Source organism: Beta vulgaris, chromosome 8, assembly GCF_026745355.1.
Source record: "Beta vulgaris subsp. vulgaris cultivar EL10 chromosome 8, EL10.2, whole genome shotgun sequence".
NCBI classification, from domain to species: domain Eukaryota; kingdom Viridiplantae; phylum Streptophyta; class Magnoliopsida; order Caryophyllales; family Amaranthaceae; genus Beta; species Beta vulgaris.
In genome coordinates this window covers 34542358-34570117 of record NC_079209.1, presented here as the reverse complement: position 1 = coordinate 34570117, position 27760 = coordinate 34542358, and the positions used below count along the sequence as shown (strand labels likewise).

General features: G+C 37.7%; 1 protein-coding gene across 1 annotated transcript; it reads right to left on the bottom strand.

The window, feature by feature from the left end:
* On the bottom strand, window positions 1-27760 carry LOC104882980 (CBBY-like protein). The gene is made up of 11 exons (XM_010667418.4): window positions 27408-27760; window positions 21005-21054; window positions 20853-20916; window positions 20267-20315; window positions 17810-17878; window positions 15327-15388; window positions 14201-14281; window positions 11212-11366; window positions 11040-11124; window positions 7833-7976; window positions 1-431 (listed from the first exon to the last, which is right to left on the bottom strand). Exons 1-11 carry the CDS (start codon window positions 27656-27658, stop codon window positions 320-322), a joined length of 1122 nt encoding a protein of 373 aa, XP_010665720.1. The 5' UTR covers window positions 27659-27760; the 3' UTR covers window positions 1-319.

Here is a 27760-nt window from a genome sequence, read left to right as displayed (position 1 = left end):
TTTCAAAGACGTTAAGTCCTTTCATATTGCATAATTGATGCAAATGCTAATTTGAACTAATTTACAAACCATCATCAAACAAACAAGAACTTCGAGCAATTACAGTAACAAACAACAAACACAACAAAACGATTCTCCGAAAACTATTAAAAAATGACCACCCACATCCTTCATGGCTTCACTATTCGTGAACACCAAACTAGGAAAGGAAAAACTCAAGAGGTGTTAGCTGATAAAAAACCGAATGCTTGTAACTTCAGTTTAAAATCAACGAGAATCTAACTTTCCTTCAATTTTTCTCATCTATCCATGACAACAATTAGAGAGATGATCTTGACAACGTCAATCGTAGCTTTGATACTGTAAGATCTACATCTCCAAACCCATCCATGACAGCAATTGCTGATGGGAACTCTGCTCTAGATGTCAAGCTGGAACAAACATTTGAAATTTGTGAAGGATATCACACCAGCAATGATTAAGAAAAATCATATATCCCATAAAACCATTGTCTTCAAACCACCCAAAGTTAAAAGGTCAAAAGAACTGATCAGAAGTTCCGAAATTCACCCTAAAGTCTAAAAACATAATTGTCAAAGGTAGATATAGCCTTAAGAGAAACAATACTAACTTAATGTGTACCGTTTCTTCTAAAATTTATACATATTATCAAGGTAGAACACTCAATTACAGTATATTAAATTTAATTTCAGCATGTGTTCACAGCTAGATTCTTTCATCCAACTAACTATGGTCTTTCATTGCTTGTAGACTATGGGTACATGTTTGCCGGTGCTGATAAGTGGACTTTAGGTTCACTTATTTGCATTTAGTTTAGGTCATTTAGATTCATTTTAGGCCATATAGTTTCCTTTTCTTCCCCTTTTTCATCATTTCTCATATTCTCATACTTAGCATTTAGTTTTAATTCGTTTGCATATTGTTAGGTTGCATATAGGTCATTTCATTTGCATGTGCATCCCCCCTCCCCCATCTAATATTTTCTTGGAGCCCCTTCCTTGCTTATCTTAACTTCAAACACTCCAAGAAAATATTAGATGGGGGAGGGGGAGGGTGCACATGCAAATGAAATGACCTATATGCAACCTAACAATATGCAAACGAACTAAAACTAAATGCTAAGTATGAGAATATGAGAAATGATGAAAAAGGGGAAGAAAAGGAAACTAGATGGCCTAAAATGAATCTAAATGACCTAAACTAAATGCATCGAGCCGTAAAAAGCTAAAGGCGCGGGGTCATGAGGCTCCCAACCGCCCGTGTAACCCGGCGGCCAAGCGCCATAGGGGTGGATGGGGTTGGAACCCCCGGGTGCTCGCCAATCATAGGGTGGGTCGCGATGGGGCCAATACGGGTACGTGGGTTGGCGTTCATTCCATCACGGTGCCGGCCCATGTTGAGGAGGCCAATTTGGAAAGTTGACATATAGGTCAACATTTCCACTCTCCACGTGGTGATAGTACATAGCATTAGTTTGTACCATCATACCACTCAAGTCTTCTCTCATGCCTTGGATCGTATTCATCATACGATCTTGGTTGAGAGCAAGACTGTAATAGGCCCCCTCGCAGTCAAAAGAGCAAGACGACACTAAGGCACAATGGCCGGAACTCGGCTCCTCTTAATGGAGAGGAGGAGCTAAGTCAACGCATGCGGCCTGGCTTCCCCGAACGGGGGGGGGGGGGTGGTCAAAAAGGATGAGAAGAAAATCAGCATCCTCCCCGTCGCGATCAAATTGGGTCACCTCCGGGTTTGGTAGGTAACAGTGATGACAAACCCTTACCTTCCAAACAAACCGCTCGAGGTCGGGGATAAAATCAATCCACCCGGCGGCTCTAATATAATTCAAATCAAGGAAGGGGTTCTCATCAACTGTAGTCAACAAAGAGAGTTGCTCCCCAAACCCAAGGGCGGAGGCAATGATAGTAACCATCCCCCCACAACGAATATCGAATTTGAATAGTTCCCCACGGCGTATAGCAAGACACCGTTGGAGAAATAGAAATCCGAAATTCAACTTGCCCCCAATTTCTTCAGGGTGATGGGCGACAATGTAGAGTGCACTCACCTCCTCCGATGCTACCTTACTTGGTTCTGTTTTTAGTAAATGGCGGTAACCAAGAGGCGGTGAATGTATCTAAGGATGGGGAAATGCATGTGAGAGGAGTAACCCTTCATTGGATCAAAGGGGGCGTATCCGACAATGTCCCGCCAAACTACGTCCCTTTGATAGATACGGGATATTGCCAAGTCTTGAGGTTGCGAATGGCGTTTGAGGCATCACATTGGAAAATTTGATTAAGTCTCGCCAAAGAGATGCATTGGGGTTGATTGAATCATTGGAAGGAGATTTCATACTCCCCCTCATGTCCCTCAACCTCACGTCTCAACATTGGAAAATTTGATTAAGTCTCGCCAAAGAGATGCATTGGGGTTGATTGAATCATTGGAAGGAGATTTCATACTCCCCCTCATGTCCCTCAACCTCACGTCTCTCGAGAGAGGCTAAGAATTCCAAGGTGAGGCGCTCATACGTCAAAGCGCTAAACGTGTAAAAGCGTTCCATGCCTAGAACTTAATCTTCCGGTGCTTAAGTTCGTCATACCAACGTTTATGTTCGGGGTTGACGAACTTAAGGGCCGGAAGGGTGTCCTTTGGGTTCTTTTGGGAAGACGAGCCATGGTCTTTCTTACTTTTTTTTGCGCAAACGAAACATGCTTGGAGTTTACAGAGAATAACTCAACCAAGAGATGGTTTTTAGAAATCAAAAGACACGAGCTCAACCCGACAAATAAGCACAAAAAAAAGGGCACCGACTAAGACAAACATTTCAATAAACAAAATAAAAGAAAATAAAAAAAACAAATAGTCACACAAAAAAAAAAAGTCAAAGTAAAAATTAAGAAAAATTGAAAAGAAACTAGAAAAAATTAAAAACAAAAGAAACTAGGAAAAATTAAGCTAAGTAAGCTAAAAATCGGCTTAGCTCGCTAAATCTCATTCAACCCTTGATTAATCCTTGCTTCCTCGTGGACTCGACCCTTTCTTACCCTATATTAGGCTAAGTTAGGTATTTAATTTGGCACGTGCAACGACCGTGTCAGGTGCCTGAAGTAGGTTTCCAATACCATGATATTCTATTAGGCAAACAGCTTAGTCCATCCAATGACGAAACAAATTACTAAGCATTACGAGTATTATACTCCCTTGAATCTAATCAACTGATGTACGTAGCACAACTTATAGACTTCGTAAGTGGCCACCTCGCAACCTGGTCACGAGCAGAACATCACTAGATAAATTGCCAAAGCTAACAATCATCAAACTTTTGGCGTTCATTGGCAGAAATTGATCAGTGTTTTGCATTGTGCATAACTTTTTGAGATTGTTGAACTCGTTACACCATTTTGTGGCTAAATGACATTGCAGAGAGCCAGAGAGCACTTATGAAGCTTCTTAGGTTGCAAATACAGAATTTGTCTTTTCTTGGAATATATCAAGAAAAGGGAGTTTTAAGTTTGTGTTGGTACAAACAAAGGAATGCACATAATACAATCTCAAGGTGCTTATTCATGTTAAAGTATTCTATTTGGTCAGAAGGAAAGCACGCCAGAATACCAGCTTAGTCTAAACACTTTGCTAAGGCCCAAGCCCAAGTTCGCCCACCATTGAGGTTTACTTACCAGAGAAGGAAGAAGGGTCCAGAGGGTCCAATTACATTGCAACAAAAGGGGAATAATGTTATCCTAGCTAGGGATAGTTGAGTCATTCTCTTGATAGAGAATATGGTCTGACAAGTTAGTTTGTCCTTTATCCACCGAGTTGTAAACAGGGGTATAAATAAACCATGAGGTCCAGATACATTGCAACAAAAGGGGAATATTGTTATCCTAACTAGCGATAATTGAGTCATTCTCTTGACAGAAAATATGGTATGACAAGATAGTTAGTCCTTTATCCACTAAGCTGTGCAATAAACCATGAGGTAGAGAGAGAGGTTTATGAAAATAATTGAGTGAGTTACTAAATCAGGGGAGAGTCCTTTACCTCTCGAAAGTAAAGGGGTTGTAAGCATTAGTGATTAATCAATACAACTATCTATCCTTTGTTGCATTATAACCTGCCTTATTTGACTTAGTGAGTAGCTAGTGAATTCGAGTCTTAGCATCTTGGGATCAGAGCAATTTCGATCTAACTCCGGGAAGAAAGATGGTGGCCGGAAATACTCAGCATATTGAAAGCTTAAAGCAAGGGTTAGCTGAGCTGCGGGTTTCTCTCTTGTTAGAAGATAAATCTGTCAAGTAAGGCAATGGTAGTGTTTCAACAAACACTAACTATCCAAATTTCAGAGAGTCTAGATAAGGCGACGGAGAAGTTGGATAGAGAGTTTAGTGCTCTCGCTGAGCGTTTAGAAGGGAGGATCTCTAGGGCTCGAGCTGATCACGAGACTATGATCGGAGACCAGCAGAGGAGACAAGATCGATTCCAGGCGAAGATTCGGGTGGCGCTCGAATCTCTAAAAACTGGAGAGCTTGCTAGGGACGGATTGCGAGTCGGAGAAATGGATGAGCCCCTTAGGCGAGGAGAGGCGTTTGACAGGAGGGGTGAAGACTACGAGGAAGTCAGATTTGGTGGCGGTTATCGTGGTAGAGGAAGGTAGAAGGCTAAAAAATTGGATCTACTAAATTTTAGCGGATCTAACCCAGATGGGTGGATCGTAAGAGCTGAACGATTTTTTGGGTTCTATGCGTTAACTGAGAAAGAATACATGAGGCGACGGTGGTGTCACTCGACGAAGATGCTCTATTGTGGTACCAATGGGAGCACCGCCGTCGACCGATGGAGTTCGCCCTGAACCCTATGGCAAGGCTTCTACCTCCTACCAACGAGGTGCTGGGCAAACCTCGAACTACAGGTTTAGCTCGTTTTCTAAACCTTACCCACCATCCACCTACACCAAGCCAACTCCCTCCCATTACTCTCAAACAGCCACTCCATAGCTTCAAACACATACTCCACAGATAGCCCCACCACGCCCAAATATACAAGCACCTTACCCATAGCCAACCCATTGGAGAACTCGGGAGGTTAAGTGAGAAGGAGCACATGTACAAGAGAGAGAAAGGGCTTTGTTTCAAATGGATGACAAGTGGTCCATTGGCCATAAACGTAAAAGGAAAGAACTAAGTGTTCTAATCTCTCAAGAGGGAGATGGAGATTACAACCTTGCCGAGGAGGAGTTTACCCAGTTTGACCATAACCCTCCTGACTCTCCCAACTTACCTCCAACTGAACCTTTTAACCATGAAATTTTCTTAAACTTGGTCATGGGAATTTCAAGTCCTAAAACTTTGAAACTGGAGGGCACCATTCAAAGAGAGAGAGTGATTGTAATGATTGATCTAGGAGCTAACACACAATTTTATTTCATTGGAGACCATCCCTTCCATCAAGCACTTGAAAACATTTGGGATATCCCTTGGAACAAAGGTTGTGGTCCAAGGAGAGGGAGAATGTTTAGGAGTTGAGGTGGTGTTACAAGGAGTATTGATTGTAAAAGCCTTTCTTCCCATTCCTTTGGGTAATTTAGACCTCATACTTGGTATTCAATGGTTAGAGAAATTGGGCACAACGACCACCAATTGGAAGACCCATACCATATCCTTCCAAAAAGGGGGGAAAATTGTGACTCGCTCTAGAGCTGGAATCTCTCTCAAGGTTGTGTTGCATACAATCAAGAAGGAGAAGAGTGGCTACATGGTTGAGTTTAATCACTTGCAACGGGAGGAAAAGGTGTTGCAGCGCCCTTGTCCGGTAGCCTTGCAAGCTGTTATCTCATAGCATGAGCAGGTATTTCACATTCCCACTAGGCTACCCCCTCTTAGAAACCATGAGCATACAATTAATCTTAAGCATGGCACTGATTCGGTTAATGTTCGACCTTATAAATAGTTAAATACAACAAACCCAAAAAGATGAAATTGAAAGTCTCATTAAAGATATGTTGTTGGCTGGCATCATACAACCCTCCCAAAGTGTCTATTCTAGCCCGGTGTTGTTAGTAAAAAAGAAGATGGGTCCTCAAGATTTTGTGTTGATTATAGGGGCCCTTAATAAGGTCAGTGTTCTTCATAAATTTCTGATTTCAGTCATAGATGAATTACTTGATGAACTCCATGGAGCTATTGTGTTTTCGAAGTTAGATCTTAAATCTGGATACCACCAGATTTGAATGAAACCCGAAGATATTCCCAAAACTATTTTTCGCACCCATGAGGGTCATTATGAATTCTTGGTAATGCCCTTTGGGCTAACCAATGCCCCCGCTACATTTCAAGCCCTTATGAATATAATTTATAAACCTTTTTTGAGGAAGCTTGTGTTGGTCTTCTTTAATGACATACTGGTTTATAGTGCTACTATGGAGCCGCATGTTGAGCACACGGGACAAGTAATGGGGTTATTAGCTGCCCATCAACTCTATGCCAAAAAAAAAAAAAAAGTGTAAGTTTGGGCAAGAGTCCTTGGCCTATGTGGGTCATATTATTTCTGTAGGTGGGGTCTACAAGTATTGGGCTTTTTCCAGGGAATTTCCACCTGCTGGTTGTTGCTAAGTTGAGTACAATACTCACCTCCCATGGTCCTAATTGGACTGCTTGCAAGACTGAAATTCAGCAATATCCTTGGATCCAGGCTCATCCAAGATGTTCTCAGTGGCACAGCTACTTTATCTGGGTTTATTGTCGGCTAAGACGTGCTGAAGTACAAGGGGTGCCTGGTTCTTCCTAGGGGGGTTCTCTCATCACTACCCTCCTCCATGAGTATCACAACTCATCATTGGGAGGACATTTCGGGGTCTATAAAACTCACCAAAGGTTTGCTTCAGATTGGTTTTGGAGAAATATGAGAAAGGATGTTGAGACATACGTTCAATCTTAGAGCACTTGCCAACAACTGAAAACCTCTAGCTTGAGTCCAGCTGGACTCTTATAACCTTTTCTCTATACCTTTCTCTATACCTGCACACATTTGGGAGGATGTCTCCATGGATTTTGTACAAGGTCTTCCTAAGTCCTTGGGAATGGATTCAATCCTGGTAGTAGTGGATAGGCTAACAAAAGTACAAAGATTATGTACCTAGATGGCGGTAAATAAGTGCAGTGACCACACGAGACAGAAAATCTTAAGATTGTATAGCTTCTCAAAATAGAAGATTTTCTAAGCCAGTAAATTCTTAAACGAGAAAATTAAACGTCGAGTAGCTAATAATTGGAGTGAAACCAACTTTAAAGCCAAGAGAGGGAGTGCCAGTGAGAAAGTCTTCCTAAGAGGCTACAATACCTAATGACCCAGCTTCCCTAACTTCTTAAGAAACAATAACAATGATTGCTAATAAATAATAACCACAGGCTCGAAAAGTAATAAACAGGAAGCACAAATGATGCACAATCGCACACCATGGTTTTAAATGAGCATGGTAATTATTGCGATAAGCATCACGGAATCCCTCTCCCACATTGTTGAAGGCTTTTGGCTGTTGCAGCTTAATATCCCATTTGCAATTAGCTTCAAAAATCTTTACAATGTGATTAACGATGCGGTGTTGTGGCCGAGATTAAATTTCATGACTTGCTTCATCAATAGATGTACTATTGCTTTCTCACTAATTTGTGAAACAGCTATCATGGTCCTTTTCGCATAATAAAAGCATTTAACTTCAAAATGTTGAAGGGCACAAATCCAACCAAAGCAGCACCTCTCACAATACAATATCCGAGAGACCGAGACAATAAGCCAAGAAAAAATAATACCTGTTTCTGAGAACAATGCATGACATGCCTGTAACCTCAGCAGCGGCAACTGCAGGTTGACTTCCAGCAACAAGCACACAGTTGCAGATAGGTGCTTCTGCTTTTTCCGCACCAGCTCGAAGTGCAGCCACAATCTCCCGCAAACTGGTTAACAATTATCATATTGGAAATTAACTTTTCGGGCCTCTACAAGATGTTTTACGGAAAAGCACATTGTAATGGTAGGATACAGCACTGAAATTACAATTATCTTGTCAATTGTTGAGGAAAGAAAAAAGCACCCTGAAGAAAGGGAACTTGTGTGATTCAACCATTTGGTATTGCACACTCGATTGTCTTGTCGAGTGCCCATCATGGGTTTTCATGTCAGACTGCAAGTGTTATTGTATAAGAATTGCCTTGACACATCAAACAGAAAATCACCAGGAAAAGTTTACAAAGTTTCAAATTTGTCAAATAAAGTGGTTTTCTCAATAAACATAATTAATTCTTCTATCAAAATAACCTTTAATTTAATTTCCGCGTCAGTGGAACTTTTATAAATTAGTACCATATAATGCAATGGGAAAATATATGTAATTCCTCTATTTCTAAAAAAATTGTGACAATTTGACTTGTACGCTTGCCAAAACACAAATTAATTATTAATATCTTTAACGGATTTTTGACCAAATACCCTGAGTAAATCCACTATTTACCCTTAAGCAAATACATAGAGTACTCTTAATGTTCCATGGAGGAAGAAGTTGGTAGATTAGAGGTAATAGAGGAGAGAAAAGATTTAAAGGCTAATTAGGGTTTAAAGACTAATGAAGTTGATGACCATAAGTCATTAAGAGTAGTATGATCACTGACGTATTCATTTAGGGAGATACTGAATTTTGAGAACATTAACGGTGATATAAGGTTATCCAGAAAATAGAGAGGGAAACACACTTGGAAGAGAACTCATCCCTCTCGAAAGGTTGAGAGTGTATTTGATTATTTCACCCTGATTTAATCAAATCAGCTACTATCTCAGCTAATATCTGCCATAATTATATGATTGACTTGCTAATTACCTCAGTTCATAGCACTCCCCATCCCTTCCTGTACGATTACCATGTAAGAGACCCAATTCTATTCTGTACAAAGCATCTTACTCAAGAAATTGAACACCAAATAGAACAAAAAAGAAGAAAAAAGTTCACCCTGCCTCAAACAACCTTTATTCCACATCACCATATGCAAGACTTTCCATTGACTAGCATTGAGAACATGTAATGAAAAGACAATCTATCAGTTTTTTTTTTTCTTCTTCTACCTACGACCAAGAATCCTTTATTCCATATAACCATATGCAGAACTTTCCAGGAAACTCTAACATCAGCTTACTTGAATTGGGTTGAAAAATGACGCCAACCACACCTAAACAGTTCCCATGCATAAATCATCATCTCATGTGCAGCTAGCATCCAACCATTCATTGCCACATCACCAAACTACACTTGTACAAACTTTGCAAGACCTACAACACCTACCTCTACATATAAGCCCTCATATATGCTCCACGCCAATTTCCCACAGTACTCGCACAAATATCAAACGCAACACAGCAATTATTTTTAAAGGTTTATTCAATATTTAATCCAACATCAGTACAAATCAACTATCCAAACAAAGGTATTAATTTCTAAGAGTTAATCAAATTAACTATCCTTTTTTTGCTTTTTTTAATTATTTTTATTATCAACGTTACAATTTTTTTTTTCATGATGTAGATTGTTAATGTATTCATATTACTGTAAATAGTTATGTATTACAACTAACTCCCTACGATATTTTCTTTTCTTATTTTTATTTCTCTTTCAGAAATATTTATATTTTATGTTCTCCACCTATATTATTGTTAATCAAGACCTAAATAAATGTTTTAATGTTTAAATCAGATAATACCTTCTAGGAACCCGGTAATATATGAGTGTTAAATAACATGTCACTTAAAAAAGTAGTCTTTTATATGTTTAATGAACCGCCTAGACTAATCTTTTTTACTATGTGAAAAAATTATTTGGTTATTTACTTGCATAAAACTTGCTATGAATTATATTGAGTGGATGCCAGCAATAAGCAAACGTGATTCATGATCATGTTCGTACCCTCACCCCCGAACTCGATTTTTGGTTCATGACTATTAATTAAGTTATGATAGGGAAATCTATATTGGATAAGTCCCAAAGTTGTCCTAGTTATGAGTTATAAAGACTTGTTGGCTACTTCAAAACGTTTTTCAATAAACCCTTCAATGAGGTAGTCAAATACACGCTCACACCGCGTAGGCGAATAAAAACACACCTATACACACCACCCCAATTTTCGTTTGAAAGACGCGAGGTGCAACTAGTCCTTGGAGTCCATGTGCAAGGCAAAGACACGCGCATCTTCTACGAAAATTGGACCCCTCTTTTGTCACTTTTTTGGTAATTAAGTTATTACTAAAAAGCCACATCTTTATTTAAAGAGAAAAAAGGCTCAAATTAAACTAAAACTGAAGCAAAAAGATGTATAGATACATAAAGACTCTTTATACCTAGAGGCTGCAGCAGCCATGGCCACACTACTGACTAGTGACTAGTTATTTTCTGATTGAAAAACATACAGGACCCAAATTGCTATGCTAATTAGAAAGAAGACCAGAGCAACCGAAAACAGAAGGTGGTATCACGTGAATCCCTCACTTGGCACTCAGGAAGTTGACATGTTCTAAAAGATGTGACATAGTTAATTCGTCCCAGGGAAGCAGGGAAACTTAATTTCTTCGGTGAATATTACACATCAAATCACTATGCTAATTAGAAAAGAAAAACAGAGAAACTGAAAACAGACAGGGTAAATCCTTCACTTGGCACTCGGGAAAGTTGACATCTTCTTCTAAAAGATGTGACAAAGTTAATTCATCCCAGGGAAGCAGAGAAACTAAATTTCTTCCGTGAATATTACACATCAAAACAGGACTAGAACACCTTTCAAGGAGCTAATGAAGGAAATTTGAAAGCTGTGATGCTGAGTAACATTCAGACTCAAAAGCTATAACGTAGCATAGAATGACACCGAAAGAACCAAAAAAGCAAATTTATCCCACAATGATTCACAACCAGAAGAGCTACAGAAAAAAAGAAGAAATGCTTCTAAAGAGAATGAAGCTATAGAAAGCAGAAGATATAAAACCTTTCAGGTGTGCCAGTATTGATGTCAACCTGCAGCTTAAGCATGGAAGCCACCTCCTCAGCTATCCTCTTTTTTTCAGCAGCAACTATGCCAAAAGACAACCACATAGTTTACAAGCAGGCAAACTGATAGTAATACAACAATATGTGGTAGATAAAATCAGAGCTAATACCTGCTTTACTCGCTTCATTAGAGAGTTCTTCATCCAGACCTGAAAATTTTCCCAAACCGAGTAAAAGTTGCCCATACAAACTCTTCTCAATCTCTTCTTTTCCAATAACTTTCACTTTTAACATCCTTTCAAGGCCAAGCTTCTCAAGAATTGATCTAAGCAAGTACACAGCCGATAATCAATATCAATATGCAAGAATGTAAGTTATATTAAGCAACATATCAAAATCTATTTCTTAATTTGCGGGTGAGCTTGTCAACGTTAAAAAGAGTACAAAGAAAAATTGTTATCCTATGTTACAAGGACTTTTCATGTTACATTAAGTACCCGTGTCGCATCCTTGTCACTCCAACATGAGTATGGATACTTCAACACTTCATTTTGGCCCACTATCATGGGAGTAATCATAACAAAAAGGACCTAAACTATGCCATTTCTTTTTTGAGTTAAGGACTTAAACTTTTTTTTTTTTGCATTGTTAAAGACACTCATCATTACAAAATAACGGAATCTGAGAAACACAAAAGGACTCTCATTATTCTTTCAAAAATATCATTTTGAGCTTATTTGCTTATTTTTTTCTCTCCTATCCCTTTATTTTCTTCTCCTAACAACGATTATGTTTAGTGATCTTCATCTTCTTCAATTTCTTTGCTCTCAATTCATCATTAATTCCTCTCCCCAATGCAAGCTTCTTAGTTCATGGCAAAGTCATTATTCCAAACCAACCTCAATTTAGCCTAAACTTGGTAATTTTGCAATTTTATCTGGTCGTAGCTCAATCCCCCTCTATATTGGGATGAATTAGACAAGCATAGTTGTTAACTTGTTATACAAACTCGTACTTAGGGGATCTGAATAGTTCCTTTGTTGGTGAGAATTTTGCCTTGTAATTGTTGATTTTTTTTTCCAACAAAGTTCAAGGTCAAAACCATCAATTAGTGTTCTACATCGGATATTGTTCAAGAGCAAGGTATAAAAAATTTATTTTCATTAGGATGTTATTTTATTCTTAGTGAAAATAGGGGGTTCAGACTTTTTGTAAGTAATAATCGGAAACGGAGAAAAATTTTGATGGCTAAGAAAAGGAATTCCATATTCAAGAATTGTTGATTCTTAAGAGTTCTATAGTTGATTCTAGGCAGAAGGAGATGGGTTAGTTAATAGCGGGAGTATTCTTTGATGTAGAATTCAGGAAGTGATTCTGATGAAGAATAGAAAGAACACCTCGAGCATTCAACATTCAACCATTAAGCTAGAGATTTTGAATAGAAAGATTGAGAGAGAGAGAGAAAAATGGTGATTCAAAGGTGTTTGTATTATCATTCATAATCCCCAAAAAGGGTTATTACAGCTATTTCAAGAATGAAGATAACAATTTGTAACAAACACTTAACAGAAATCAATATCAGTTAGACATAACTGATTTCATTTCAAATGCTTAATTCCTTCCTATATCATATCTTCCCCCCTCAAAAAAGTCTTGTCCTGAAGACTGCAGGACAAAATCTGGAAATTGAGCTTCAAAGGCAGAAGCAAACATCCAACTTGCATTACTAGCTGGACAATCTGCCCACTGAACCAAGTACTGGACGTCAGCTACATATGGTCCCTTAACCACCCTTCTGTCCAGAACAGCCAGAGATTGCACCCCTTGAGTGACATGATGACCTTTTAACCAAGTAGTAATATGAGGAGTGGAAGGCAAAGTACCCCGGAAACCCTTCAGTTGAGAGACATGAAATACATTATGTATCTTGACTGAAGAAGGAAAAGTGAGTTTACAGGGTATTGAACCCACTGTATCTGCAATCTGGAAGGGACCATAACACTTATGAGTCAACTTCTGATTTGTCCTCATCTGCACTGAAGTTTGCCTATATGGCTGAAGTTTCAACCATACCCAATCACGAATACTTGAGGAGTTCTTAGTCCAATGTTTATCAGCAAGTGATTTCATTCTTCGCTGGGCTCGAGTTAAATGGTACTTCAAATGAGATAACATAAGACGTCTTTTCTATATAGTTATCCACAGCTTCATTGCTTGACTCCCCTGGTTGGTATGGCAAGTACACTGGAACAGGCTGGTTATAGAGAACCTCATATATAGTCAACTGAGTAGCAGTGTGATAGGTAGTATTATACCACCACTCAGCCAATAGCAACCACATTGACCAATCTTAGGATGATTGCTACACATACAACACAGATAAGCCTCCAAATATTTGTTCAAGACCTCAGCCTGAGTAGGGTAAGCTGAGGATAGAAGTAACTGCGTATTCGGTAGAGAAAACAAAGCTTGCCAAAATTGACTGAGGAATATAGGTATCGCTTGACTATAGATTTAGGCCAATCATGGAGTTTAAAAACCCCATCTAAATAAACTTGAGCCACCTCCATAGCTGAGAATAGATGAGAAAGAGGAAAGAAGTGGGAATACTTACTAAGCCTATCCACAACCACAAAGATGACTTACTTTGCCTTAGGACTTGGGAAGCCGAGTGATAAAGTCCATAGAGCCACCAGTTCACACTTCCTCGGGAATAGGAAGAGGCTGGAGCAAGCCTTAAGCAGACGGGTCATATTTAGTGGCTGGAGCAAGCCTTAAGCAGACGGGTCATATTTAGTGGCTTGACCAGGGTTACCTAATCGCGGATTGCCTTGGATCGCGGAACGGGAACGGGAACGCGATTCGCTAGTCAAAAGAATTTGGATCGCGATGGGGTTTTTTTTCGGAACAAATTTCACGAACATAATTCGATGGAAATAATACGCACTAATTATGATAAAAAATAAAATCAATAATAGAAAATATGTAATAGTAAACAAAATCAAACTCTCTTAGTTCAATAACAGAAAATATACTTAGTTCTCAATTAAAAAGAAAAACTGAAACATAAAAGACAAATAGAGATTCCTTCACTAGAATTCCATAAACATATCATACTTAACTTGATAAGCTATATAAGACTCAAAGCGGATAACAGACCTTGCTGTCTCTTCCCCAAATTTACTAGATGCTGTCAAAATAGCAACGCAAATTCCTTCATCACATGCATCATCAATAAATCTGAAGAATAGAACCCAAGCAGTATTACTCTCTGGAAGGACTTAACAGTAGGAAATGCTTGCAAACCTTTAACAAATAATCAAATAAATGCTCACCAAAAGCGTCTGTGGCATAAGAAAGCTCCACAAGAAAGGGCATAACACATACACAGAGATATTCACCCAACAGTTTACCACTCATCATTGCGGAAGTGCATCCCATAATCTCATTAAGGCATTAAATTATAGAGCTAAATTTCAAGAAGCCCGGATTAACATAATCACATCATTGATATAGTAAACGAAACGAATATCCCATCACCAACTCATCGCAAACAAACAATGATGTATAACATGGAGATTCATTTCCATCCATTATCCAGTTATCCCTTAGACCAACGTTTTCAATTTCCTAAACCTGACTTAAATGGAAAAGAATGTCGTACAGAGAAGAAGGATATGGGACATTATATACACAACTAGGTCCATGGCTAAATAAAAGGTGGTTCTCAGTTCTCACTACTCATCTTGAATGTAAAATGAAGGTTAGATGCAAGAAAGATAATGGCACAAAACAAAGAATAAGTTTAAACTGTATTAACAAAAGAAACAAAACAGAAGAATCTCATTAACACTAGAGAGAAAACCAACATATATATTCTAGTTTCTACGCAACAGAACTGCAGAATTTGTAAAGAGGGATGCAACTTGACCAACTAGAAATGTTGATATCCGCAAAATTCAACAAAATGAAACTTGTACCAGTGTAACAAATGATACTACAGCCATGTGACTTGGCAAGTTGATACAGGGTAGGGCGAGAGATAGTAACAGCTACACAATTCCTTCAGAAACACATATTATTCAACGAACGCCACATTAGAATGAAGGGATTATGTAAAAGCAGTAACAACAAAAGCCTTTATTCAATATTTGGCTGTAAGCTATACATTCTAAGCATCTAGCACAAATGCAATAATTTACTCATCAAATTACATGAAATTCACTTATGCTTAAAGGACTAACAAGCTTAATTTTCACCCCTCAAAAAAAAAAAGGAACCTTACTTTTCAACCCCAGGTCGTAAAGGTGTGCTCTTTGAACTCATAAACTCAGCGAATGCCTTCTTCTGTGAATTATTACAGGTCATAGCTTGCACAGCACATAGTACAATAAACATCAATTACTGTATACTTGAAAAACAGATCGAATATGCAGGGGATCAACAGCATAGTGTTGAAAATAATAGAATAAGTAAAGATAGTGATACACTTCCTCTGTATTTTTTTCAGATGCAACATTTGACTTTTTGGTCCGTGTATTGAAATAATCAAATGTTGCATCGAAAAAAACAAAGGTAGTAAATTCTTTTTTCTTTATTTCTGATCATACAAACATACCAAAGATCTATATGTGTGCAGCACAAACACTAACTAAACATAAGTTGAGAGCTCAACAACAACAACAACAACAACAACAACAACAACAACAATAATAATAATACTAATAATAAAACCACCACGGCACACCACCTCCTCCCCCACCCCCAAAACAAAACAAAAAAATGACCATCAATTGTTATAGATTATTAGTAACATTTACAATTCTAAATCTAACCAAGACTATTTCAATATATCCACATATGTTTCCATAAATTAACCACCAGACTCAGTAAACAAGCCATACAGATATATCTTTGATGTACTACATACCTTGATTCTTAAGGATTTTAATTTTTATGTACTTCCTCCGTAACAAAATAGATGTTACACTTTCTAAATATAGTGGTAACAAAATAGATGTTACACTTCCTTTTTGGGCAATAATCTCCCTCTATCTCTCTCCTATCACATGATTCTTCTTTTTTCTTTCTCTCTATCTCTCTCCTCTTCAAAAAATTGCCTAAAAAAGTGTGTTTTTAAAAGTGTAACATCTACTTCGTTACGGAGGAAATATTAGAATAGTTTTCCTCTCAAACCTGGTTCGAATTTTATTTAACACTCTACACAAATACTCGCATTGCATTGTGATTTGCACCGACATATCCAAGTAACTAGTAACCCATTTACCAACAGAATTTTGTGTCTAAATACCTTAAGGTACAATTTTGAAATGGTTTTTGATCAAAGTATTCCTTTTAGATGTACTGTAAACTCTAAGGCCCAAAAACTACTTCTTAATCAGAAATATTAGTAAAACGAGTCGCCCCCCAAGTGCCTCATACAATACGCCTCAGCACAATCACACACCTTTGCATCAGTGTGCGATTTATATGTGAACTTCCATTAGTTTTTTTAATATGTGGACATGGATACCAACTCATTGGAAAGACTAGAAGGCATCGTGCAAGAGTAAGTACTCTTGCAGATCATAAGGGTAAAGAAGCAACTAGCTAGGAAGAGTTAAAAGGGGGGTTGTCATAAGCAAAGAAGGATCAATGAACCTGTCATGAATCCTATTGAGCATGAAATTGTGCATCCAGAGTTCAGACTACCTAGGAAAAGCACGAACATACAAAGCAAAAGAAAATAGAAGGAATTATATCAATCTATGTGTGCACCATTTCGATGAAGAGTGTCTTACACAAGCTATTTTAAAAGGTTTGTAAGGTTCAGGATGAACTGATGAAGAGAAGGAGAAGCTTGCAATTCTTCATGGAAAACTAGATAGTGATATGACTGAATTCCGTTAAGTAGAATATTGTGCTAATTTCATCTTCATAATTTTGTTTCTTTAGAAAATTATCAAAGGGAAACAAACTTCAAGATCTTGATTACATTTGTGTAAAGTTAGTTCCAAGAATGTTTTACGAATAAAAAGTTGTATCTTTGGTTCAAACTCTAGCTATTTTACTACATGTACAAGAATGTTTACCCACAATTTACAAGTAATTGAGTTTTCAAATATATTAGAAAGATCATAAGTATATCATATAAACAACCCAGATATTATTAGTCGGCCAAGAAAAGAGTTGCACGATACCACCACAATACATGTAGTTATTTTGTAATAGTGTTGTATATAAGGTAGTTGTTAGCAAACTTTCTATTACCATTAAGAAACTTTGCTTCAACACAATTAACTTTGATCTTTACGTACCCATTATACACACAAAAATTCACTTCACCATACACCATCACACTCCCTCCTTCTCAAACAGGTCTGAACACTTGTTGGGACACATAGATAAGTTGTAGTGTGGTTATAATATTATTTTATTAAAAAGTAGATGTGATAGGAGTTGGTGGGTACTTTTTATTAGTGGAGAGATAAAGTTGGGTAACTCTTTCTTAATAAAGGTGAGTGTGGCCCAAAGGAGTGTAAAAGAAATAATATAGTACTAGACTGGAACCATGCCAAAAATGTAAGTATTCAAACTAATCTAGGACAAGCCTAAAAGGAAAGTGTTCAAGATGGGGGGAGTATATATGTTACATCATTTTGTATGATAATATGTAACAAAAAGATTCCTATTGAAGAATATATAGAAAAAAATTAAATGAACAAATTGCATTTAGTATTAATGTATGATGTAAGATAAATTGAGCACCTTTTCCTCTAAAACACTTCTCATAAATTTATCCTTCTCGTTGGTGGGCAAAGATGTTGGCCAGCCAATCTGTCAAAGGAAAGGCAAGAAAACAAGGAGAGCAAAGTGAGATTGAACAACATCACAAGTTACCATGTGATATATATTAAAGAGACACCCAAGGAGGTTCTGGTGTCCATTATTTTCCCAAACTTCCCCCTTGGGATCAAAACATTTTCTTCCTATACTTAGTTCCTAAATAACTATTACGTTGATAAATTGACATTGTTCATCAACTAACTTTAACTCTATTTTCTCGCTATTGTATAAAGAAGAATATAGTCAAGTTGGATCTTGTTAGATTAGTCTATATTTTCAAAATATCAACTTTTTTATAATTTTTACTTGTGCGCAATTCAAGATAATAAGATCAAAGAAGCGTATTAGGTTATGTGAAAAAGTGAATGTAACACTTATTTAGAAACGCAGGAAGTATTATTCATCCCACATCAATTCATCTATAATATATGCAAAGCAAAAGCTAAAAAAGTAGGTTTTCCCTCCTTAAACCCCCTCTTAAACCTATCAATATATAGATGGAAAAATGACCACATTTGAACTCTAAATAAAAGGTCTTCAAACATATTAAGTAAATGTCCTACTGAAAATTAAATTTTAGTTGATTAAATAGTTGATAACAATTATTTGGATCATTACATTAAGAATAGAGATTAGATTACATTACTAAAATGTTTACATATACACTGCTTTGAAAAACTTAGCATGGCTGCAATATTGCCTAGTTAGCATTTAGAATAGAATTCATTTGATCAAAAACTACCAACATCAACTGCATCTCAACTTTCATAACACATAGCTTCTTACATCTATCATTTTCAATAAAGTCTTAAAAATGATAAGAACACTCCCTAATAAATACCAATTCCATCAAATAACTCATGATATCTATCATTCCTTATCTCGCACAACGTATGAAGATAACAAAAATTAAGTTCATCAATATGGTTATGTTGTTGATGGACAAATAAAGCTAAACATAAATAAGATCTCACTTCCTCCCCCTTGATACCATGTTTATTAATACCCATTGACGTTGCACTATAGACTTAACATTAAAAGCTTTAGAGGTACTTCATGCTTTTTACATACATTATCATCTTCCTTATATTCCCCAAATAATATTAAGAAGATACTGTCAAAAGAATCGGCCAACATGCCATTTTTCGCATTCTTTTTCCAATGTGACTTAAATTATTATAAAAGAATACGAATTTATATTTTTCCATCTTAGATTATTTTTTATTTTTTTTTTGATGAAATTCCATCTTAGAAGTTAGTTTTATACTAGATGAACAAATATTTGGGCGTATTAAGAAATCACTTTTTTTTTGCAAGCAAATTTAACCTAATTGATGAATGTATTCTAATAGAAAATGGCGTTTGTCAAATAAGACCAATGTATATTTCTCAAACAAATTTATGCATGCCAAATAGGATTCATAGTAATATATAATGAATCTACACCATGAATCTAGAAATTAATATGAAAAAGTCATTATACTCAATTACTATGAAAAGCTTCAAAGGTACATGATGCTTTTTACGTACAATATGCATGTCAAATAAGTTCTATATTATTTTTGAACGAAGAGAGTAAATTTAATAAGAATAATACAAATAAGATGTGACCCAATTACAAATCAATAAGTATACTAATTTTTTTAGGGGAGTATCATGATGTCAAAACAAGGCCGCATCGTATCGTATCGCCCGTGTTGTAAAGATTTTCAAATTACTGAACCGATATTACCCGCATCGTGAAGGTGTAAAAAAAACCGCATTTTGGGCGGGTTTTAGGGATGTTTCATGGTTTAAGCCGATAATTAGCGGTACGACAACCGCATCATCACCGTTCCTGCATCACCATGACCGTAACCGAAACCGTATTTTCGAACTATGGGGAGTATACTAATTATTTGTGCTATCAGATAAGATGTATTTCTCAACAAGTTGTTTCAATTATATTAAGGGCCTGTTTGGTATAATTGTAGCAAACAGAATGGAAGGTAATAGTTAAGAGTGGGGAAAGGAAACAGTGAGCATTACAGTTATCCACTGTTTGGTTTAATAGAGAAACATAATAGGTAAGGGTGTGAAGAGGAGGGAGAGATGGGTAAAAAGGGAGATGGAAAGTGACAGACAAGGAGGAGTTAGAGCAGAGGAGTGTGATGGAACTGCTTCCGCTGTATTTTGAGCGATAACAAATGGGAAGTATTTATTTCCCTTAAGTAACGGAATCAGTTATAGATTAGGCACACCAAACACTTTGTAATGGTAATGCTTTATGGAATCTGTTTCTAACCTGTGAAAATCTCATACCAAACATTGCCGAAATGAGACATGCACATCGTGCAATATATAGCTAGTAGTCTATTAGAGAAAATGAGTAATACTCACCCGGTTAAAATACAAAGCAAGCATTCTTTCCTCATCGCCTGTGCTCTTCCTACCAATGGTAGGGTATACTTGAGTAAGTCACAAATAGTCATATTATATTAACAGAAAAAGTAAAGCGTATGTGCTTGGATTATGCACTAGAGACAAACCTAATCTTAATTCATTTCAACTGCTAACTACAGACTTTCTACAGAAACCAAAACCACTTCAATCAGATTGCAAACTTCCTACCAATGATGCACAATTAGTTCCATAAACAAAATTGCCAAGGACAGATAAAGTTTGTATACACAATGCTCAAGTATGACCCATAGCTATCATATATTGTAAGTGAACATGAACATCCAATGGAGGCTACTTTAAAGTAAACCCCCCCCCCCCCCACTCTACTTAGTACCCAAGACGATTCAAATCTCAGAGATACTAAAAGCAAGTTCCCTCCCCTTCTCCCCTGCCAACCCCAACAACCACACATTACTGTCTTAGCATATCTATCTAATTACCCCTTGCGAACACCGGCCCCAGCCTCAAAATAAAACTCTAGAACAGAGACCAAAAAGAAGAGAGAGAGAGAGCAATCGCGTACCTCAAAAGGTCTGAAAATATAGGTTCTGTCCATTTTGCACAGTCCAATCCAAGCTTTTGAAATGCTGACAAATATCAGTATAACAGGAAAGTGAGGATTTATATCACCCACTCAAAATAGCAAGCTAATATCCTTAGTTGCCTCTGTCGCACCTATATTAAAGGCCTGACGGCTCCCAGATCGGTAGGCATCAATGAGGACTCTGAAAAAAAATAACAGCAACCGTTGTTGGTGAAATCTAGTAACTCGTATGAAAAGATTGCCCTCACTCATTTTTGTCTCATAGTTCATATAAATAAATATTTACTCTGCAGCACTTTAAATAAAGATAGTTTAGTGACTCATTCCTAACTCCAGCTTATACCCTTCCAGCATTTTCCGCTCAAATTGAATTTTGATTCACTTCATTCACAATTGTTAAGATGTGACTATTAATTGCTCTCACCATATTCATTAAACTATTTTACGATTTGCCATTACTGTTGGGTATACATCCCAAGCCCCATATACCAAGCCCCACATCAGAGAGATAAGGAGTTGTTACCTAATTTATAAGAGTTCACCAACTACATTAATATGAGGCATTTGGGGAAGGAGCCTAAAACCAAATTTGTGCGGGCTAGGCCCAATGCGGACAATATCATACTAATAGTGGAGCTCTAGGTGAACCTCTTGGGTCCTACAAATGGTATAGAGCCAATGGTTCAGCTAGGAGAACGTGCATGCAATGGTGGACCCCATGTGTGACTTGCTGAGCACAAAGCATGGAGTGGAAACATGTTGTTTGCAAACATAGTTCACAAGCATAGTGCATGAGATCTAAGGAGATGTGTTAGGCTCTCGGTGTGACCTCGTGATGGGAAATTTGTGATTGTTACGCATGTCAAAAGTCTTCCTAATATTGTGGTAGTTAGGCGGTGTGTCCCGTGGGTTGACAACGGTACAAGATGATCAGACGAATTATCACTAGAAGGGAGGCTTGTGGGTAGTATGAGAGAGGATTGTTGGGTATACATCCCAAGTCTTACATCGGAGAGATAAGGAGTTACCTAATTTATAAGAGTTCACCAACTACATTAGAATGAGGCCTTTTGGAAAGGAGCCTACAAACAAGTTTGTGCGGGCTAGGCCCAAAGAGGACAGTATCATACTAATAGTAGAGCTCTAGGTGAACTCGTGGGCTCTACAATTACCGTGATTGGCACAACAAGCCAAAGGAAGAGGGTGTTGTCATATTGGCAACTTTTTCACTCTTTTTATATAAATTGGTATTATGCCATGATATGTGTTGGTATTAAAGCATGAATGCACAAGTAGCCATAAAATCTTTTTCCAATTACATGATCATAGTGATGATGGAAAATCCTTCTATAAGATGCCTCACATCCTTTATTGGTCGACCACACAACATTCTTCATCAACTCTGTTTCAATATGCACAAAATGCAAGGGACTTTTTTATGGCAAATTCGGAGCTTCCAGAATGTTGCTCTTGTGCTATAAATGTCAAATAGCATGGTGTTTGTGCACCAACTTTAAATGGGATTTTATCCATCAAAGTATTTCAAGATCACAAAACATCATCAAATTCCTCTAGTTTGGATGATTATGAATCACCAATAACTTGATACCTAGATAGTTTGGATGATTGCATCTATGACTGTCCTACATCCACCTAAACATCCTCCCATTAGATTTACATATAAGAGGCGCAACAAGGGTAATCGAGTCAATGTAAGGAGGATTTTATTAGGTGAGATATGGGAAGGCAAAAAATAAAGGGGAACTTGGTTATAGAAAGAGAAATAGTTATCAAAAGAAAATGAAACATGCATCTTATAATTGTAATCATAGCATGTTAGTGGAGAAGAAAAATTTACTCAGAACAATAGCCTCTTCGATGTTGAATTATTACATCCTCACTTTGGGTTCTATCAACATAGAGACACTTATAGTTACTGCTAATATTATCCTTTTGTTATCTTTTCTTCAGTCACGACTGTCTTCTTCCTTTTCCATTATTTTGATAGCTTCCTTTCTTCTCGATATAAATTCTATTACAAGTTGGTATCAAAGCGCTCCTTCTTGGGTTATTTGATGACAGCAAGCGAAGCCTCTCAACATGTTAATATCGTGGAGCAAAGCAAGCAGACATTTGCAATTCCATGGAACAAGCTAGATTAAGGGTGAAGCCAATAGCAGTTTTTCAATTTGCTCACATGAACTCGAAAGTGGCATATTTCATGGAGGATCGGACCCACTTTTAGGAAGCGGATAAGATCACAGTATCATGCTTCTCCTTTACTAGTAGGGTTCATAACTTAAGATACGGAGTATGAGAACATGAAAAATTTGGTGGGAAGTACTAATTGGTGTTTTACTTGAGGGAACCAACAAACGTAGGCGGTTCCTCTTAGCCAAGTGACATTTTAGGCATCAATTGCCAGTTCATAAGGTTGAGGTAGCAATAGTGTTTAAGAGGGTAACATCTTGCAAATCCTGATGAACAAAGCTACTCTTATCATTTAAACCAAAGGTTGTACGCTAACTTTAATATATATGATACTCCTTCTGTCCTAGATTAGTTTGAAAATTTTGTCATGGCACATAGTTTTAGAGGATGAATTATTGATTGTCAATTTATTAAATAATTAAATGTGGTAGGAGTTAGTTGAGTAATTTATTATTGAAATGAGAGAGAAAGTGGGTTACTTTTTTTGAAAAAGAGTGTGTGGTGGGCTAAAGGGAGAAGGAGACAGTATAAAAATATTCGGGGGGATCATTCCTACATTAAAGTGTTCAAACTATTTGGACACATGAAAAAGAAGCGTGTTCGAACCATAGATAAAAACAATGGATGCAATCGCGATTGCGGTAACGGGCACGTTATCGCGAAAACTGCTTATATCAGGTGTATTGAACAGATTGTGGCGTGAATCTTTTCATAAATTTCACATATAAGGGATATAACGTCATATTTGCAAATTGATACTTTAAGAAGTATTTCTTCATCATAATATATGAAACAACTCATATACATCTAAACTTAAATGCCACCCACTAATTTATTCTCTCTGCATGGGTGTGTGCATGTAGTTTCTTACTATTTATGTTGTTTCTTTCCTCAATTATATCAAAAGAGCAGTCGTAAAGGAAAAAATAGTGCTCTAACGCGGGAGTCACCATTACATAATGGGCGATGTGGCCCAAAGGATGTAATTTTTCTCATAATGGCCTATAACGGAATTTCTTGGAATGACAATTTCCAAATAAGTTACCAAACAGCCATTATATAATGAAACAACCGAGTTTTAATTCCATGGTTCGAACTCATATGGAACTAAGGGAGTATTTGGCAAAACTTCAGTGGCTTATTTGGGCCATGTTATCCCCAAGTGGTTGTCGTGGACATGGAGAAAATAAAGCAATGGTTAACTGGTCTTTAAAGGTCCTTAGGCCTCATTAGTTACCAATGCAATTTAATAGCAAACTATGTTTGGCTAGCCACTACCTTTAATGAGTTGCAAAAACAAAGTAGTGAGCCAGGCTTTTAAGAAGCTAAAGGAGGCAATGATCCGATCTCCTATACTCGTCCAATTACGGGGCGAGCTACTTTTGTTGTTTTACAGGACCAACGACCCTTCGCCAATCCCTATGGCAGTCATACTATCCGCCCACATGCCACTCTCAAATCCATTTATGTGATGGAATTTATGCCATTGTGCTTATTATTTAGAAGTGGCGATATTACCTTTTGGATAGAACGCCTCTCGCTAGGACGCAAAAGGTACCTTATAGCAAAGGCAGATAGGGACCATTACCAAAGGTAAGTTAACAAGAACGTGGGTTTCGATTACCTCATCCATATAAAACAGGCACCTCATGTAGAGAGACCAACACTCTCTTACGTCATGTTCACATATGATTCATAAGGAAGGAAAACAGATTGCGGACTACTACATGGATCAATCGAGGTTGATGTACAAAGGTAAGGTGGTGCTAACTAACTCTGTTGGACACAGAACTTTTGAGAACATACCATGACTCCCCTCCCGATAGACATTTCAACAACCTCTACACAAACCTATGCTTCACCACACGTACATGCAAGCATACTCAACTATAAAGCAACACAAGGCTAACCACTTTCGTGTGTGCGCATGATAGAGGTGATTATGGGACACGTCGGGCTTTGGCCAAAAAAGTGGCCCACTTCGGCCCAAGGCTCGAGCTGAAGATCCCGCGCCAAAACCCACTAAGTTGGGCCATGTCAAGCAGGCTTTTCGGACCATTTCGGGTGGGGCCAAAATTTAGCCAATTTTTCCATATTTAAGCTTCTCATGTTCCCGTTTTTTCCCAAAAATTGCATCGGGCCAGCCCAATCACAGGCCGAAAAACCATGCCCAAATCCTGCCCATTTTGAGGTCAGGCCCCGCCAGGTTGATCACCTTTAGCGCATGAGTGGGAGAGTATCTCGAAGGATTTATTGTGGGTCTACAAAGGTCTCAAGCAATTACCACTAATTAATAGTGGTTACTAATTTCACTATGTTTACCCACTACATTGGCCTCAAAATCCCTTTCACCGCTCTGATTGTAGCATCCGTCTTCATTAAACAATTAGGTGAGAATAAAAAACTAAGAGAGAGAATGAAAGACGGTTCGCCATGAAAAAAGAGGAGAATGGAACTTTTCATTGACATGTGGAAGAAAGACAAAAATAACAATCCCAAAATGTACGACACCGAATATGATGCCAAAAATTAATAAGCAACATGGAAAAGTAGGAGTTAGTCATGGGTGAGGTGGGAGAGAGAAAAAGCAAAGTGATGGGTGGCCGAGTATTTTGGGGTAACCATTGTGTCTAGAGCTGTTGAAACCTCAATAGAAATTTGACCCATAAAATTGATAACTCAAACCCGGCTAGCACCAACCCAAATCTAACTAGGAATCGAATCAACCAAGTTGCTAATTGGAACTCAACCCGCAACCAATATGTAATGACTCGAACCCCAAACCAAGTTGACCTCAAACCCAATTAAGTTGGAAACAACCCGCAACTAACTCAACTCAACTCAACTCGAACTCGATCCAATCTCAACCCATCTTGAAAAGCTGATCTTAAAGCAATTGAGAGGGATCCGATCTAAACCAGATTCGGACATGACCCCGATTGAAGTTCACCCAACCCGACCCGAATTCGACCCATACTTAAGCCAACCTAATAATGACCTAATCTGAACATGTTGAGACCCATTAATGTCCACTTGTGAGTGTCCCACATTGGAAAAAGAGGAGAGGATAAACCACTTTATAAGATTAGGAGTTACTCCTCCTACCACCAATTGGCTTTAGGATGGAACTTCCTAGCTTGTAAGTGGGCCAAACTCTCCTTATTGGGTTACCCAAGCCCATTTTCATATAATCTGAAATTTAACATGGTATCAGAGCCTGAGTTTTGGGTCTCTTCTAATTGGGCCTCTAATCAAGCAACTAGGTAAGGGTTTACCATCGACAGGATGTCCAGCCCCTAAGAGGATTATTTTTGATTACCTTTTCAGTTAGCTCTAAATTCTAAAGACACTCACAAGTGAGGGGGTGTGTTGAAACCCAATAAATGCCTACTTGTGAGTGTCCCACATTGAAGAGATATGAGTGAATAAACCACATTATAAGATTAGGAGTTACTCCTCCTATCACTAATTGGTTTTAGGATGGAACTTCCTAGCTTGTAAGTAGGCTAAACTGTCCTCCTCCTTATTTGGTGACCCAGGCTCATTTTCATATAATCTGAAATTTAACAGAACCTCATGGGAACTCGAAACAACCAGCTCATAACCAAAAATGATTTAAACCCATATCCGAAATGACAAGATCAAATTTGACCCTACTTGAACCCGAACAAAACCCAACAGAATGAAAACCGGGGTTAACCCAACCAGAACCCAATCTAGACATGAATTGACAACTCTAAATTATTCCAATCTCTAAGTACTTAGTAGCATTGATCCTTGAGTACAAAGATCATTTTGCGAGAAGGCTATCAATATAGCTTAATAGGTCCATGAGCTTTGCCTAATTTCTACCCCAAAGATATATAAAATTGTTCATAGCATCGCTAAACTTGAACCATTTTTATACAAAAACTTAACATTTGTTATGCAATATTTATAGTTTTATATACACATTTGACATTATTATACAATACTACTAAAACAATATAAAATTTATTTCATTTTAGCTTTTTTAACAAAAACTTACTTCATTTATTTACAAGAATGACATGGGTGGAAGATTATTCATTCCTCTCATAGAGGATTTCGGCATTTCTCATATGTCCATTTGTACATGTATTGTTAGAAGTAATTTCCAACTTTGTAAAAGTTTTTAGTAGTTATATATTAGTTTAGCATTGTACTCTAGAACTTACTGTGATTAGGCAGTATATAAACACAAAGCTAATGTAACAAACAATTGACACTTCGAAACAATTGCATAACTAATAGTAACTAGACAAAAAAAAATTAACAAGAAGAGTACCATAATGGACACATTACCCATCAACTTCAAGAAGAACTGCAATTTGATCAGATGAGGCGTCATCAGGAGACTTGGGAAGGGAACTGCAAGAGACGAACCAACGGGAGCATCGACTTTTGGGGCGCACAATCAAGCTTCTTAGTTGAAGAGGAGAAGTGGATAGGCATGACTGATAGGTTACGGAATTTCGCTGAGAGAAACCGCCATTAATTGGGGATTGAATGAAGCACGAATAGCGCAGGGCCGAAGTTGAAGTAATGACTTCCATTGATGAGCGCCAATGATATTTGGTTGGCTCCTAAAGTCCTCGCGTCTCGACTTTACACATACCAGTATACCAGTTACCACTAGCGAGTAGTGATAAAATGCT

Coding starts and splice junctions, on each gene's coding strand:
- LOC104882980 (XM_010667418.4), bottom strand. CDS start 27,658: ATGGAAGTCATTACTTCAACTTCGGCCCTGCGCTATTCGTGCTTCATT. Junction 20,917..21,004: donor CCGTCAGGCCTTTAATATAG/GTGCGACAGAGG, acceptor GATATTTGTCAG/CATTTCAAAAGCTTGGATTG. Junction 11,367..14,200: donor TTTGGGGAAGAGACAGCAAG/GTCTGTTATCCG, acceptor GTACTTGCTTAG/ATCAATTCTTGAGAAGCTTG.